The 16,124-nt window shown below is 59.3% G+C and overlaps 1 protein-coding gene across 1 annotated transcript; it reads right to left on the bottom strand.

Moving 5' to 3' along the window:
• Window positions 1-1,563: 1,563 nt before the first annotated feature.
• Window positions 1,564-8,783, bottom strand: LOC101959317 (keratin, type I cytoskeletal 42). Its single transcript, XM_005321850.4, has 8 exons — window positions 7,841-8,783; window positions 5,630-5,712; window positions 5,356-5,512; window positions 4,135-4,296; window positions 3,439-3,564; window positions 2,981-3,201; window positions 1,975-2,024; window positions 1,564-1,805 (listed from the first exon to the last, which is right to left on the bottom strand). The coding sequence occupies exons 1-8, from the start codon at window positions 8,303-8,305 to the stop codon at window positions 1,708-1,710; spliced, it is 1,362 nt and encodes a 453-aa protein (XP_005321907.2). The 5' UTR covers window positions 8,306-8,783; the 3' UTR covers window positions 1,564-1,707.
• Window positions 8,784-16,124: the final 7,341 nt, after the last annotated feature.

The raw sequence follows: 16,124 nt of genomic DNA, 5'->3' as shown, positions 1-16,124 counted from the left end.
CTTCCTGGACGCTGGGTCCGATGGAGAAATGGGATGGCCCCCGCCCCCACCAGGTAGCTTTCCTTTGCCACACATCACCACATACACGTGGCAGTCCTCAGGCTGGGTGCTGGGGGGACAGAAAGGATGGAGCACCCATCCTGCCTTGGAATCTGACCTGAACCCCCCAGCCCCCAACAACACAGGAACTCCCTGAGCCTCAGGTTACTAGTCCAGGTCCCAGCTAAGGGAACTAGGGCTTAGCAAGGGAGCCAAGGTCCACCCTGCCCACCTCACACCAGCCTGGGCTGGCGGGGCTGCCTCTTAACCCTTCACCAAGCCACTATGCCCCTTCTCCCAAGGACTCCCCTTCTGTGACACCCTGGCACCTAGGGATGCACTTCTGGGGCAAAGGCTCCTTCTGGTCAGTTTTCTGGCCCTGACCCCATCCCTGGGTCATTGGAACCCAGCCTTCTCTTCTAAATCTTCCCTTTCCTTCCCTCTACAGGTGATATCCAGGACTGAGGTATGCAAAGCAGAGCTTAGCTACAGGATGAGGAATTGGGGGCTGTGGGAGGAGTGTGGTGGTAAGAGGGTATCTGTGAGTGGGATGTTCATTTCCACCCTCCTGACCCCTTCTGTGCCCCAAGAGACCTAAGGGAAGGGTGAGGGGCCCTTATCCCACAGCCAAACAGAAACCTAACGGACATGGCTCCAAAAAAGACACCCCCCGGAGCCCTTCCTCTCCAGACTCCCCAAGATGTGACTTCCCAGGGTGGCCATGTGCCCTGCCCCACGGCTCCACCCTGCCCTGCCCATCATCCCAAGCCCAGCCCTGGGTCCCAGGGTCCCGACAGGCCCGCTGGGCGGAATGTGGTCGTGTTTCAGGCTGCCAATGTGTTCCACCTCCCAGACAGGCCCAGGCAGCCCCCAGACAGCAGCTGAAAGCGTTTCCCCAATAGCCCAGCCGCTGCCAAGCCACCAAAGCAAACAGGACGCCCCCCACGCTCACATGCACAGTGGCCACCCCGCCCCACACACACCCCCAGCTGAGCCAGGCAGAGCCGGTCTGGTCTCCTGGGCAGGCTGGGCAGCTGCCACCCCCTCTCATCCATCAGTAGTGCTCTGGAGCACTCCTCTGGAAAGCCCCCTGCCCAGCCCCTGTCCTTCTGACCTTGAACGCCCGCCCGCCCCCCCCCAGGGCCTGATGAGCATTCTTTAATTGCAGTGTTCCCCAGAAAGTCTATGGGGCCCTGCCAGAGACCAGCCACAGAACACGGGGAGCCAGAGGCTGATTCTTGGAAACTTCCCGGGCCTGGCGGGCTATCCCAGGCCTCCACCCTCAACACTTCCGCCTCCTCCCATCTCATCTTCCCAGGAGCCCCAGGCCTGAATGGAGTGGGCAGGACAGGTGGGCAGGTGACAAGCGATACCAGACGCTCAGTGAACTCTCCTCCCCCAAAATCCCTCATCCCACGCTGCCCAAGCCAATGACCAGACCAGATCACAAGTTGAAGGACTGAACTTCAGCAAAGCTTTAATTGCAGGCACGAGGCCAACTCAGGAGGCCCCTGATTGGGGGTGGGGTGGGGGGATGCAGGAAGCAGATACAGAAAGGCTGAGCAGCTCACGGGGTGGGGCCCAGGCAGGCGCTTGGGGCCTGGCAGCAGCGTGCTGGGAGCTGGAGGCGATGGCTGCCCCTTGGCCTTCAATATGCTGAAAGGGGCTTCAGTGAGTGGAGCGGTGGACCTGCTCGCGGGAGGAGACCACCTTGCCATCCTGGACTTCCTCCACGATGGTGCGCACCTGGCGGCTTGTCACCGTGGCTGCAGGTGGTGAAGGACGGGGCACAGGAGCCTCAGGAGGGGGACCCTACCCACACCAGCCACCCCACCTGTGGCTCCCCCAATCTCCCACACAGAAAGATCCTCAGCCTCTCCCCTCCCGCTGGGTCTGCGCTGCCCCTCCCTTGGGCAGGATGGGGCAAGCTCTTACCTTCGCGGGAGGGCTGCGAGGTCAGGGACGAGGAATACTGAGAGGCCAGGCTGCAAGGAGAAGGGGACGGGTCAGCCCAAGGGTGCTGGCTGGCCAGTGGGCCCCTGGGAGCATGCTGGGGAGGATCTGCAGCAAGGGAGGCCCAGGAGGAGGGAGAGCGTTCCCTACAAACTGGGAACTCACAGCTGGGAGCGCAAAGTGCTCAGGCCGGAGGATGAAGCCTCACAGACTCAGCACAGTAGGAAGAAGAAAAAGGGACAGCCTGGAGGCACTTTGTGGCTACTTTGTGACCACTAACCCAGAATTTACAAGGAGGAGCTGAGCAAGTGGTTTTTCCATATCCTGAAGGGCCCAGCAAATAGACTCAGGAGAGACTGTGGTTAGACTACAGATGGACTCCACCACTGTCAGGAAGCAAAGGGCTAGAACAGGTGACTCAGCCTGGAGACTCACCACGTGGCCAGCCCTTCACAGCAGGGTCTCCATCAACATTCCCAACTCCAAACCAGAGGCTCACCCGCCCTGCTCCTAGGCTTGTCCTGGCTGATAGCGTCACCAGCCACACAGTCGACCATACCAGAAACTCAGGGCCATCACTACCCACTTCCTCACGTGCTCACTTGACATTCACTGAGCACTGACTGAGGCACGTGGGCCCCATGCTCGGGTGTCCAGCCCTGCCTCCCTCCTGCCCCTTCCCCCACACACAGCAGGACTCCTCTGGCCTGACTCTGCTCCTGACTGATCCCTCCAGCCCACCCTAACCCCTCTGATCCATTTCTCCCTCTTCAGCCCAAGTGAATGTTCTAAAAGATCTAGAAGGTCGTGCCCTCCTAGGCTCCAAATCCCTCCATGGCTCCCAACTGCCTACACAATCCACTCCAGATGCTGTCCTCTGGCCTCGGAGCCTCCTCATGGTCAGGCCCCAGTGGGGTGCTCCATCTCACTCCCTGGGCAGAGTTGCCTCCAGCCCACCCCAGCAGGTGTCGGGGCGCCCCCCACTCACTGGGAGTCCTCGCCCTCCAGCAGGCGACGGTAGGTGGCGATCTCCTGCTCCAGCCGCGTCTTCACGTCCAGCAGCACCTGGTACTCGTGGTTCTGGCGCTCCATGTCGCAGCGCAGCTCGCAAAGCTGCTGCTCGATGCTGCTGATGAGCCCCTGCAGCTGGGCCAGCTGGGCCCCGTAGCGCGCCTCCGTCTCCGCCAGGCTGTTCTCCAGGGATGCTTTCTGTGGCCCGAGAGGCAGGGGTCACGGTGACTGTGAGCTGGGACCCTTTCCTGAGGCGGGGCACCCCACAGGGGTTCCCCCCCCCCTGGTGGGGCTGTGGGTGCAACCAGCACAGTGGGGCTGTAGCTGGGCTGAGACCCGCCGTGGATGCCAGGGAAGGCTGGGCAGGGAGCCCCGGCCCTCTGAGCAGGAGTCTACAAGGTGGGGCCACCCTGGGCGGGAAGGGCCCAGGCCTACCATGCTGATCTGCGACTGCAGCTCGATCTCCAGGTTCTGCACGGAGCGGCGGAGCTCTGTGATCTCCGTCCTGCTGCTCTGCAGGGCCTCCGTGTTGGTGGCCACCTCGCGGTTCAGCTCCTCCGTCTGGAAGGCAGGGTGGGCCGCAGGGGCTGGAGCAGACGTTACAGGGGGATGGGGCAGCCCCTGCCCTCTCTCCCGGAACGCCCCCCAGCATCTTCCTGGCCTCTCTGGGGACCCAAAGGCATCCGTCCCCAGACCCTCCGGGCCTACGTGGAACTAAGCAGACATTCCCACCGTTATCCCCGACTGACCAGGAGGACCTCAAAAACAGGGATCAGGCTTTATTTGTTGTATGTCTGTTAATGTCCCTGGCACCCTATAGATGCTCAGTGTGTGTTTACCCCCGGTGTGAGTTGTGGATCCCAAAACACATCCTGCAACACCTGTGGTGGGAGGAGCCCTGGCCAGGGCTGTGGAGACCTGGACCTGTTCCCCAGGCCACCACGGAGGGCTGCAGGAGCTGAAGCCTCTCCCATCTTACGGTTCACATTTAAGCATGAGGGCTGGTCCAATTGGTTTCCAAAGGTCCTTCCAACTGGGACAGCCTGCGGATCTGCGAGGGCTCCAGCACGCAACAGTGCATCGCACATGTGCCCACACGTGAAGCACACCTGCTCCCACACGGCCACCCACCTTGGTGAAGAACCAGTCCTCGGCATCCTTGCGGTTCTTCTCCGCCATCTTCTCGTACTGGTCTCGCATCTCATTCAGGATGCGGCTCAGGTCCACGCCCGGGGCTGCGTCCATCTCCACGCTGACGTCCCCGCCCACCTGGCCACGAAGGGCATTCATTTCCTGGGCAGAGAAAACAGCAGGAGCTCACCCAGGGCCATCCTAAGGAGAGGCCCCAGGACCTCAGAGAGGCATGTGCTGATGACAGACAGACCAACGGCTCCTCATCCTGACAGCCCGAAATGGATGTCAAGTCTCAAATGCACAGAACTAGGGATAGCGACAATGTCCCCAATACACACTGAGACGCTGAGGGGAGATTCCACCCATCTCCAGTGTGTGGGGGGCAGGAGAGAGACAGCAACTCCCAGCGTGCAGAGGATGAGCCAAGGCAATCTCATTGGTCACACTGACGCCTGCCCTGTCCCTGCTACCACCCGGGAGCACGGGAACAGGACCAGCCCTATGCTGGTGTCAGCAGGAGCCAGGCCTCACTGAAGCAACTGCATGGGGGAAACACTTTCTGTATGTCCTACTGTGTGAGAATCAGGCACCCCCTACAGCCACAAGAAGAGGATCAAAGACCACTTGTGTCCCTGAGAAAACCCTGGATCTCCATTCTTGGACTAAGCCTTTGGGTACCTAAAACCCAGAACTCTCTGGAAAAAGGAGGCAGGAGAGGTGGAGTCAGATCTGAGTGTAGATCTGGTCAGACAGACCTGGGGTGAGGTCCCTGTGCAGACTTGGCTAAATTCCTTAACCTCTCTGAGCCTCAGTTTCTTTACTGGCAGAAAGAAGGAAAGAGTATCTTTCTCCCAGCAATGTTGTCAATATCAGCTGCAGTAATTGCTGTGAATCACATGTAATGTGCTGGGCAAAGGCTTCTTGTTGTTAGGACTATCACTATTATAATTAATTATAATAATTAGCATTGTGTGTTAGACTGATTTACTCATTAGTGAGTTAACTGCCACGAAGCAATGAGCCAAGCCTCAAGGGGCAAGGAAAGAGTCTTTGGAGGATGGGCCCTTCCAGACCTCCCCCAGGGCCCTGTAGGCTGGGGTCAGTGTCAGGGCTAGGAACTGGACTGAGTTCACGGTCCCACCTGGGGAGATTCTGCAGCCCAGGCCTGCTTGCTCCCTCCCAGGAGGGCCTTTCCTGCTTTCCGTGACCAGGCCTCACCTCCTCGTGGTTCTTCTTCAGGTAGGCCAGCTCCTCCTTCAGGCTCTCGATCTGCATCTCCAGGTCAGCCCTGGCCAGGGTCAGCTCGTCCAGCACCCTGCGCAGGCCGTTGATGTCGGCCTCCACGCTCATGCGCAGGTTCAGCTCTGTCTCGTACCTGGAGGGGTTGGAGGTCTGAGCCACAGCGTGCCACCAGGACTCCCCGGTCAACACACAGGGCACTCGTGATGTGCAGAGCTGGGAACCCACCACCAGCCCCCGAGCCCAGACTCACTTAGTGCGGAAGTCATCAGCGGCCAGACGGGCATTGTCAATCTGGAGCACCAAGCTGGCATTGTCGATGGTAGCTGCCAGGATCTGGAAGAGGTGGTGGGTTCCCTGAGCATACTCCCTAGGCAGCCCCGAGGCCTGGCCACACCCCTCTTGCAGCCTTTAGGGAATGCGCTAGAGTGAGGGTGATGAAGGTCCCTGTGGTGTCCCCCTCTGAGCACCCTGATGTGAATTCCAAGAGCCTCGGAGCAGTGGGGACACCATGCCCAGGCACAGGTAAGCAGGGACACCAGGACAAAGATGCTTATGCACCCCTCCCCCATCACTGTCACCCTCTCCAGGAAGCCCTCCCACATGCCCCATCTAGACCCCCGCCCCAGGCCCCCTCCCTCCCACTCTCCAGGTGGCAGTCTGGTTTCCAAGACTTTTCGGGTTATTTCCTCCTCCCCTAGAATCTGAGTTGCAGGGGAGCCAGACAAGGCCATATCCGCCTCATTCCTTTTGGAATCCTAAGGACTGGGCACAGCGCCTGGCCCAGAGTCAGCCCCCAGGGTACATTTGTCTAATTAAATGATGGATTCATTCATTGTTTGAGGAGGTTATGACAGCTCCCACCTCTAACCCAGAGCAAAGCTGTTTGGTTTGATTTGGCCAGTTTTTGCAAGGCCTGCTGGGCAGCTGAATGAGCATGAGGAGGAGCAGAGGGCTGGATATCATCACTGCTGCTGTCACTAGGATCCTTGGACACATGCAAGAAAAGCCCCGATTGAGAACCCCGGGGTGCAGAGGGAAGAGCTTGCACGTGGCACTTAAGCTGGGTAGATCTTGGACTGGGACAAAAAGACCCAAAGGCTGAGGGTGTGGGAGGGACGATCCCCAGCCAGGCCATCCCTGGCATCCAGGGTCATACCAGCTCTCCTCCCAGGCCTCACTCGAGGCCCTGAGTTCTGGGAAGTGACCCTGGAGCCGCTGAGCCTGAAGACCAATTTGTTCCCCTCTCCGGGCCTCAGTGGGCCCCTCTAGAGCCGACATCTATGAGGGCTCAGTTCCTACCCATCTCAGTGCCCAGGAGGCCGGCGGGGACAGGGAGGGTCCACTGTGAACACTTCAGAGGGACAGAGTCTGGTGCCGGGTGCGCCGGGGGCTGGCGGTGAGGTGCTGGCTAACCCCGTAGCTCAGAGCACTGACTCACCAGGGCTCCCCCGGGTTCCCCGACTCCCCAACCAAACTGGTATCTGATCTGGCACCACCAGTGCCTCCGCTTCCAAGGCGAAATGGCAGGAATTCCCTGCCTGGTGGAGGTCCCGGGCAGGAGCAGACAGAGCCCCTCACAGGGCAGCCTCAGGCCTGGCTCTCCACCCAGCAGCCTGGGCAGGCCCAGCTTGCCCCGCTGCCCCCTCAACCCCCACTAGGACCACAGCTTGGCGGACCCTCCCAGAATAAGTCAGTACCAAAGACCAGAATGATCACGTTTACAGACCGCTACGGCCATGTCCTTAGAGGGCAGGAGAGCATGTATGAGTGCAGGGGAAGGCGGCGGGGGTTGGGGGGCAGAGTGTCCCCTCCATTAGACTAGCTTCAGACTGAGTGGGGAAATGCAGCTTCTGACCCCAGGGGCGCCTCAGTCTGCCAGGAGAGACATGGTCCCTGCCCTCGGAGAATCAAGAGGCCATCACAGAGAGTAGGGAAGACCCACAACTAAAGCACACAGGCTGAACCTCAGAATGTTGAAGAGACCCCAAGACCTGGGGACAGAAGGCAAGTGACATCCACCCAGGAGGGCTGCCTGGAGGAGGCAAGGCAGGCAGGAGGGCAGCCTCAGAGGGGCAGCAAAGGCACTCCAGCCTCCTGTTCCAACAGCCACACAAATCCTTCCCAGTCCTCTGCCTTTGCCAAGCTCTTCTCTACACCAGGAACTGCCTTCAAGGTTCTGAAGACTTCCCCATCTCTCCTCCATCACCCACCCCGAATGTGCTCTCTCTAGGGAGGGAGGTGTTCTACTCTGTCCCCCTGGAGAGCGCCCAGTGACCTCACAGCACAGGATGTCCTCCAGGTGCAGGACCCAGACTGGCCAGGGCTGGGTTCAGAGAAAGGGAGGGAGGGAGAGGGAGGGATGGGAGTCTGGATCCTTGTTTGCAAGGATCTGCAGCTGGATGGGGTGAGTCCAAAGCAGGAACGCAGGGCAGAGGACAGAGGGCAGAGAGCGGGCTCCCACCTTGCTGCGCAGGTCCTCGATGGTCTTGAAGTAGTGGCTGTAGTCGGGGGCGGGCCCGGGGCCCTGCTTCTTGTACCACTCACGGATCTTCATCTCCAGGTCGGCGTTGGCCTCCTCCAGGGCGCGCACCTTGTCCAGGTAGGAGGCCAGGCGGTCGTTGAGGTTCTGCATGGTCTCCTTCTCACCGCCCCCCAGCAGGGCATCCGACACCCCAAAGCTGGAGCCAAAGCCCCCACCCAGGTTGCAGGTGTAGCCACCGCCATAGCCACCCCCGAAACCCGTCGAGAAGCGGGACGAGGTGACGGACATATTGCCGCAGCTGCCGCCTCCCAGGAGGCTGGGGGCCCGACAGGCCCCCCTGACGCGGACCGAGGACGTCCGGGAGAAACCCCCGCCGGGCACGCACAGGCCCTTGACAGAGCCAGAGGAGGAGAACTGGCGGATGCTGGTGGTGGTGGCAGCCATGGTATCCACAGGTCAGGCACAGGGTCTGGTCTGGACAGAGACCCTGGGCCACTCTTTATAGCCAAACTGAAGGGAGGCTGGGCCCCTGGCCCTTGAAGTCCAAGCCAAAACCCCAGCCATATAATTTTCCTCTGTCCCAGCCGCCCAGGGCCTGGGGCTCAGGCTGGACATGCCAAATGCTTCCCCTAGGCCCCTTCCTGTGCCCAGGCCCAGCCTGGACAAGATGGCCTCTTAGCAGTTCATTGTTCAGAAACAAAGGTGGTGCTGGAGCCTCAGCCCCGGGGTAGGGTGATCCTCCATCTTCAGCCGCAATTAGGAGGCTGAGCTCATTCTTGGGGGGGCGGGGGGAGTCCGGAGAGCCCAGCCCTGGGAGCCAGAAGGGCCTGGAACAAGGCTGCACAGGCCTGGGAGCCGGAGGGCTGGTCTGACCCCCCACGGAGCATGCCAGGGCCTCGGGCAGAAGGTGGAGAGGCTTGGCGCCCAGCCTCCTCCCCCAGGTGTATCGTGGCCCCGACAGTCCCCCCTGCGTCTGAGTGGGGAGGGTGACTTGAGGGAACCCCCAGCTCCCTTGGGACTATTCGAAGTCTGCCCCAGGCCTGGGGGATTCCCGAGTCAGAGGGACAAACGTGGTCACTGACCAGAGGGAACTTGGGATCCAATTCTATCAGGAAGCCAGGGTGGGAGCCGAGTTTCCTCACTTGTAAAAGGAGACCATTCTGTCTCCCAAGGCTTTGGGGGGGAATCTGGAGGGACAGTGACATCAGTCAAGCTCTGTCCACACTGTAGGCAGGGGTGGGGGCCAAGGGGACGGGGCCTGAGGTCAGAGGGTGAAGGTGACCTCCCAGCTCACCCTGCACAGCTCTCAGCCCTGCGCCTGAGCCCATCCAGAGGGAATCCCGGAGGAGGTGCCCGGGGAGTGGGAGGAGGCAGGCTTATGGCCAGGGTGGCCCTCGGTGGGCATCCTGCCCCAGTGAAGAACCATGTCCCTGTCCCAGCAGCCAGCAGGATCCCGTAGCCTGGCAGCTGGCACCCACTCCACCCAACAGAGATTAGCAGCCTAATCACAGCGGCACTAACGATTTAGGCGCTGCCAGGACACTGGCGTCTGCGCTGGGCCCGTTTGAATGTGGAGCCTCAGGGGGCAGCCAGGGCGTGAGGGACAAGGTGCATGGGTGGCCTGGGCTGTCTTCCCACAACTGGAGTCAGGGAGGAAGGGAGTTTTCTCTGTGTCCCAGGGTTCCTGTGATGAGGCTAGACTGCTCCAAGGACTTCCTGCTTAGAAGTGAGCTCTCAAATGGGGGTGGGGGGGAATATTAAAAATGTTAAGATGAAGAAAAAGAGGGTTCTCTCTCACAGGGTGGTTCCCCTCATTTGCCCAGTGCCAGGGTGGGATTGGCAAGGCCATCTGGGAGAGGGGCAGAGCCCTGACTTCATCCCGTTCCCACCGTGCCTGTGAAGGGAATGGCAGGAGGAAGCTCCAAGCCAAGGCTAGAGAGCAACTTCAGACCACCCCAAGGTTAGACCTCGGGAAGAACTTCCTGGCAACCTAGATTGTCTTGGGGGATAGAAGAGACCCTGAAGAACGTGGGTTCACCTGAGGGGGCCAGAGGCAGGTCCTGCACCAGCCGACCACCTCCCAGAGGAGGACACAAGTGAAGGCCCCTCTTCTTCCTCTTGCCAGAGCCACACTCCCAAGAGCCCTCTGCCCCAGGAGCTGACTGGCCTCCCCCAGGTGGGTCTCACCCTGGGCTGGGGGAAGGACTGCCTTGCCTTTCAGCACTAACCTTGGAGCAGGCCAGGGCCTGGGGAGGCAGCCAGGCTGCTGTGACCCTGCCCTCTCACCTCTCCCTACAGCCCAAGCCCCCAGCCTCCCTGCTTCTCTGTGGCCTCCCCTCCCGATGCCTCCTCTGGGTGTCCCTCTGGACTGAGTCTCCTCAGGAGCAGGGCAATGAGCCACAGGTGTGGCCCCAGGCCCCCGCCCCCTGCACCCCTGCCTCAGTTTTGCCCGTTTGACTGATGAACTTTCCAGCTCCCCATCTTCTACTTGCAGGGACTGCAGACCTTGACCTTGAGGCCCAGTCTCAAGGAGATTCTGTTAATTCTCCAAAATCCCAGAGTCCTCTTACCCCACTACCACTATTTAGCCCCCACAAGGCCCCTCGCCTCTGACATCAGGCCTCTCCCTCTCTGGGCCTCGGTTTCCCCATTTCTCAGTCTCTCTCCTGGGAGTCAGTGACTCCCAGGCCCCTTTGGAGACTGCACCACCCAAGAAGCCCCTCTGACACCCACCCCAGAGAGGCCTCACGGGCTGAAGGACAGGCCCTCAGCCTCCCGCCCCAGTGAGAAGCCGGAGTTAAGACCACAGCACGGAGATGCCAGGGGGACCCCAGGAAGCCTCCCGACCCTCTGCGGCCATCCCTGGGCAGGGCTAACAAGACCTGGACATTTCTCCTCGGGCCTCATAAGCATGCAGTGAGGAAACCGAGTGCAGAGTGCTTGAGCGGTGGCCATCCAGGTGGCCAGCGTTAGCGTCAGGGCCAGGCCTGGAACCAGGGCCTCCAGCAGCCTCCCCTCTCCCTGCCCAGCGAGGAAGGCCTGGCAGGACCTGGCCGAGGACCCCGCAGTGCACCTCTGGGCTGTGAGCCTTCCTGCCTGGGCCTGCCCTCCACCCCCAGCAGGGAGAGGCCTCTGGCCACCCCCGCAGCTGTCAGCAGCTTGGCTCATGTGGAAGACCAAGAGGAAGAGGAAGAAGCCGTCCAAAGGGCTCCTCCACGCCAGCCCCAGAGGTGCCTGGAGTGAAGCACAGGTGGGAGACAGGAGCAAGAGGAGGGCCCAGGACGATGGGAGAGCCCTGCCAGTCAAGCCCAGGCTCTGCCCCCACCTAGACCCTCCGCCTCCTCTCCAGAGACTGCTGGAAAGCCACCAGGCTCCAGACGAGGCAGGGACAGATCCAACCCTGGGATCTGAGCAGGACCAAGGAGCTGGAGAGGCAGCACATGGATGCTCACCCCTTACACTGGTGGAAGAAGGAGGGTAAAGAATGATGTGGAGGCCTTGTATACAGTGGGTGTTCAATAGATGCTAACATCTGCCACATCTGCCCAGCTGACCTTGGCTCCTGTAGTCCCCCAAACATTAAAAGTCATTCCCTAGCCTGGTGCAGTGGCACATGCCTGTAATCCCAGCCACTTGGGAAGCTGAGGCAGGAGCATCACCAGTTCAAAGCCAGCCTCAGCAATTTAGCGAGGCCCATCTGAAAATTTTAAAAGGGCCAGAATGTGGCTCAGTCAGTGGTTAAGTGCTCCTGGGCTCAATCCCCGATACCAAAAAAAAAAAAAACAGTCGATTCCTGCAATGGTGCCCACCTACAGCCAAAGCAGGGCTTGTATTCAGCAGGTGCTCTGTAAGTGCTTATTGAATTGTTAGGGTCATGGAGCCCAAGTGGTGACCGTGGGACAATCACGGGGCCCAGGAAGGGAACATAGATACCTTCCTTCCCCACAAGGAAAAGTGTGTATCAGGTAGTTAGGGAAGTAAGCCCCAGAGCCCGAGGTGGGCTCCCAACTGGACCTCAGCGTGGCTGATGAGGGCAGGACTCCATAGGCCTCACTCTGCCCCCAGGCCCTGCAACGAGGTGTGAGGGCTCCGTTCACTCCACAGCCAGCGAGTCCCTCTCACTGCAGGCACCCTGACTGGGGCAGGATGGGCAGGGCCTGCCCGGAACCCACAGGTCCCTACCCTCACCTCACCCCCCACACACAAGCAGTCCCTACCCCTGGACAGGCATCCCCTGGCCACTCCTGCCCACCCCGCCCTCAGGAGGAATCCTCCTCTTCCTCTATGCAGTTTCCTGGCCTCTGTCCCGAGGCCCCAGCATCCCGCCCAGATCCACCCACTAATGATCTGTGTCTGGCTCCAAGGGGGCCGCGCCCTGCACCTCCCTGTGCCCTCCAGATGCGCCCGTCACTGCAGCTCCACAGCCTCCCGCACACGCCAGGGGCTCCCCCGCCAGGAGCAGGCTCAGCCCCTCTTCCCTGCCATCCCACCCAGCCACCTCCCTCTGACACGTTTCCAGGAACCCTGACTCGGGTGGCCCCAAGACAGACAGCACAGACAGCCTGTGACACCTGCCCTTCCAGGCAGAGCCATCTCAGCTGCCCAAGAAAGTGACCCAAAGGTCAGGAGGCCCCAGAGCAGGTCCAGGGCAGGAGCGAGGGCTGGGAACCAGGGGGAGGAAGACCCAGGCCTCAGGGAGTCGCGTGGAGAAATCCGCCTCTGCCCGCAGGCTGAAGGACCCCAGTGTGCCAGGCCACCTCGGCCCCGCCAGCCCTCATCCCCTCTGTCCCTCTGTGTTCCCCTCTGCCTCCCTGTCCCTCCCCCTTCCTTCCTGAGGAGTTGTTTGTTAAGGTGAAAGGGCAGCAGCCGGGCAGGTTCCCCTCTCAGGTCTGGGGCTCACACCCCCTGCCCACCTGGCCCTGCAGACTGGCGGAGGGGCCCTGGGACACTGAGGGCCCAGGCCCGGCCCTTGCAGCCCACCTGCCCCCCTGCTCTTCTCCGGGAGCCCTGCGCAGGCTGGCTGTTCCCTCCAGATTCACACTGATTTACACCTGTGACTTAATGGTGCTCTCCTGTGTGGCCTCCTCCAGGGCAGCTGTGACCAGCCCCCTGGAAAGGAGGCCATCTCTCCCCTCAGCTCAGATACCTCCTCCGGGTAGCAATCGAGTGTTTCCCCTGGGCGGGGAACAGTCTTGGAGTGGGAGTTGACCCCCCCACCTCACACAACCTGCAGGCAGCAGGGTCTCTTGGCTCCTTGTTCTGGTGCTGATCACCCAGCCCACCACACTGGGACCCGCTGGCCCAACAGACAGGGGGGAAGCAGAGCCAAGAGGACCCAGAGGAGCCGCGAGGAGGACAATAGGAAGATTGGGGAGTGGGGACCAGGGGAGAATGACCAGGGGAAGGGGATCTGAGCAGGAGGATCAGGGGAAGTGGATCAGAGGAGGACCCGGGGAGGAAGAAGCAGAAGAAGTCCAGGGGAGGGAGGGGCAGGGACATGAGGGGAAGAGGATCAGGCAGAAGGATCGGGAGAGGTTGTCCCTTCTTTTGGGGGGGCGGGGGGTACCAGTATGGAGCGCTTAACCACTGAGCCACATCTGCAGTCCATTTTATTTATTTTTTTTTATTTTGGGACAGGGTCTCACTAAGGCCGGCTTTGAACTTGCCACCCTCCTGCCTCAGCCTCCCAAGCTGCTAGGATTAGAGACTGTGCCCGGTTCATCCATTCTTTTTTTTTTTTTTTTTTAAAGACAGAATGAGAGAGGAGAGAGAGAGAGAGAGAGAGAGAGAGAGAGAGAGAGAATTCTTAATATTTATTTTTTAGTTCTCGGCGGACACAACATCTTTGTTGGTATGTGGTGCTGAGGATCGAACCCGGGCCGCACGCATGCCAGGCGAGCGCGCTACCGCTTGAGCCACATCCCCAGCCTCATCCGTTCTTTTAAAGGGCAGAACAGGAGACCTGGCCAGGGAGTCCTTCTCAGGTGCCTGGATGCTCCCTGCTCCCCCCACGCCTCCTCCTCAAGGCCTGCCCCATCCTGGTGCCAGGCTGCCCTCGCCAGGCGGCCAGGAGCAAGCTCCCCTTAGGTGAACTTTGCAGCCCTGTGACCCTGCTGCCTCTGCCTTGGAACACCAGGCCCTGGGTGCCTGTCATTTAGCATTTCAGGGTGATACGTTTTCGAGCAAGGCTTGATGGTGACGTGACCCCACTTCCAGGGTTCACAGTCCCTGAGGTCAGGCACCACCTTCTCTGTGATCATGACTCTAGACGTCATGAAGAGAGCTCTGAACTCCAAGTCCAAGAACCTGGGGTCCAAACCAGACCATTCCACAGTCTTCCATGAGACGTCCACGCCAAACTCTCAGTGAAGAGTTAGCATGGAACTGTAGCTAGGAGCAGGACCCTTGTGGGGTTACTATGGACTGGACATAAAGTGGTTCCAAAGCTGGCTGCAGAGGGCTCCCTGAGGGAGAGGTAACCCTTCCCCGCCTCTGAATCCCATCTGGGTCCCTGTCCGAATCCTCAGAACCTGGGAATATGCCCCTTACAAGGCAAAGGGACTATGCAGATGGGATCCCAGTGTAAACACGAGGGAACTTGATAGGAGGGAGGCAGGAGGGTCCGAATCAAAGAATATTTGCCCACAGAAGCAGAGGTCAGAGTGATGTGGGCCTTGAGCCAATGTGGAAGCTGAAAAGGGCAGGGGACAGATTCCCCTAGAGCCTCCAGAAGGATCACAGCCCTGCTGACAAGATTTAGCCCCATAAGACCTACTTTAGCCTTCTGACTTTCAGAACTCTAAGAGAATAAATATGTATTGTTTTAAGCCCCTAAATATGTGGTAATTTGTTACAGCAGCAATAGGAGACTAATACTAGCCCATTCTGTCCCATGAGTGCTAGCCACCCTCACATGTGTTAGAATTATTGAGCAGAGAATCTCCTCCTCTTCTGGAATGATGGATGATCCTTTACCACCAAAAGGTGGATTTCTGTCTATTTCTGGTCCCACTACAAGGTCTAACTCATGGCTTTGCACACCTTAAGTGCCCTATCCATGTTGGCTGAGTGGGCGCAGGCAGGAAGAACTTGGACTTCATTCAGCACCCATTCATTGCATTCACTGAGTGGCAGTCACTGGGCCAGGTACTCAGAATGCAGAACTGAGTCAGCTGAGCCCTGCCCTGGATGAGAGCAGGTGGTGAGTGAGAGAAAAACAGGCGCCCAGTCCGTCCCAGCACAATGGCATTGTGCTGTGATAAAGCTATGTGTGTACAGGCACCTTGGGAGGACTGGGCAAGGAGCGACTCATACACATTAGGCTGCTGAGGACAGTTTCAGAGGGAGGGACAACAAAGCCGGGTTTCGAAGCCAGGGTGGGGCTTTGCCAGACTGAGAAGACATGGTCCAGGCAGAGGCGGGAACATGCCTGGTGTGTTTGGGAAGCACCGGAGACTCACAGCTGGGTCAGCATTTCCAGGTGGATGCCAGAGGAGTGCCTCAGGAAATGGACCTTGTAAGGAAACACATTTCTTTGGTTGCTGTTAGTTGAGCACCTACTCTGTGCTGGGTGCTAGAGTGAGCTCTGGAAATACAGTGATGGACACAAGATATCTTTGCCCTTCCGGAGCCAATTATCTAGTGAGAAATTTGGATGGCCAACAAACCAGAGAATGATGCCTTCCCCAGGGAAATACAAAGGGGATATGACAGCTTTGGGGGCCAAGGAAGTCCTTTCCTAGTGACAGCTAAGGGGAACACTGAGTTTAAGAAAAATCCAGCCATGGACAGGGAAGGACCTTCCAGGTCAAGGTAATAGCTAGTGCAAAGGTCCCACGTTGGATCAAGGCAGATCCTCTTCAGGGGTCAGAAAGAAGGGCCAGTGTGGCTGGGGTAGAGTCAGCAGGGGAGAGACTGGGACTTCAAGGCCAGGAAGGGGCACAGCTGCCCCCAGAGAGCAGGGCTTCTCACGCCCCATGCAGCCGAGCTCGCCTGGTGCTGCTCTTGAGAGCCAACCTGAGAACCAAGACCCGTGGCCTTGCTGGGGATGTGGCTCAAGTGGTAGCGCGCTCACCTGGCATGCGTGTGGCCCAGGTTCGATCCTCAGCACCACATACAAACAAAGATGTTGTGTCCGCTGAAAACTAAAAAAGAAAATAAATATTAAAATTAAAAAAAAAAAAAAAAAAAAAAGACCCGTGGCCTGGTAGGCCGGGCAGGGGACATTCTGGTCAGCCTCTATCTGCTTGTTTCACTACAGAAC

This window comes from Ictidomys tridecemlineatus, chromosome 3 (genome assembly GCF_052094955.1).
Source record: "Ictidomys tridecemlineatus isolate mIctTri1 chromosome 3, mIctTri1.hap1, whole genome shotgun sequence".
In the NCBI taxonomy this organism is placed as follows: domain Eukaryota; kingdom Metazoa; phylum Chordata; class Mammalia; order Rodentia; family Sciuridae; genus Ictidomys; species Ictidomys tridecemlineatus.
This window is presented reverse-complemented; position numbering and strand designations above follow the sequence as displayed.

Coding starts and splice junctions, on each gene's coding strand:
- LOC101959317 (XM_005321850.4), bottom strand. CDS start 8,305: ATGGCTGCCACCACCACCAGCATCCGCCAGTTCTCCTCCTCTGGCTCT. Junction 5,713..7,840: donor TCGAGGACCTGCGCAGCAAG/GTGGGAGCCCGC, acceptor CACCTCTTCCAG/ATCCTGGCAGCTACCATCGA. Junction 3,565..4,134: donor AGGACTGGTTCTTCACCAAG/GTGGGTGGCCGT, acceptor CCTGCCTTCCAG/ACGGAGGAGCTGAACCGCGA.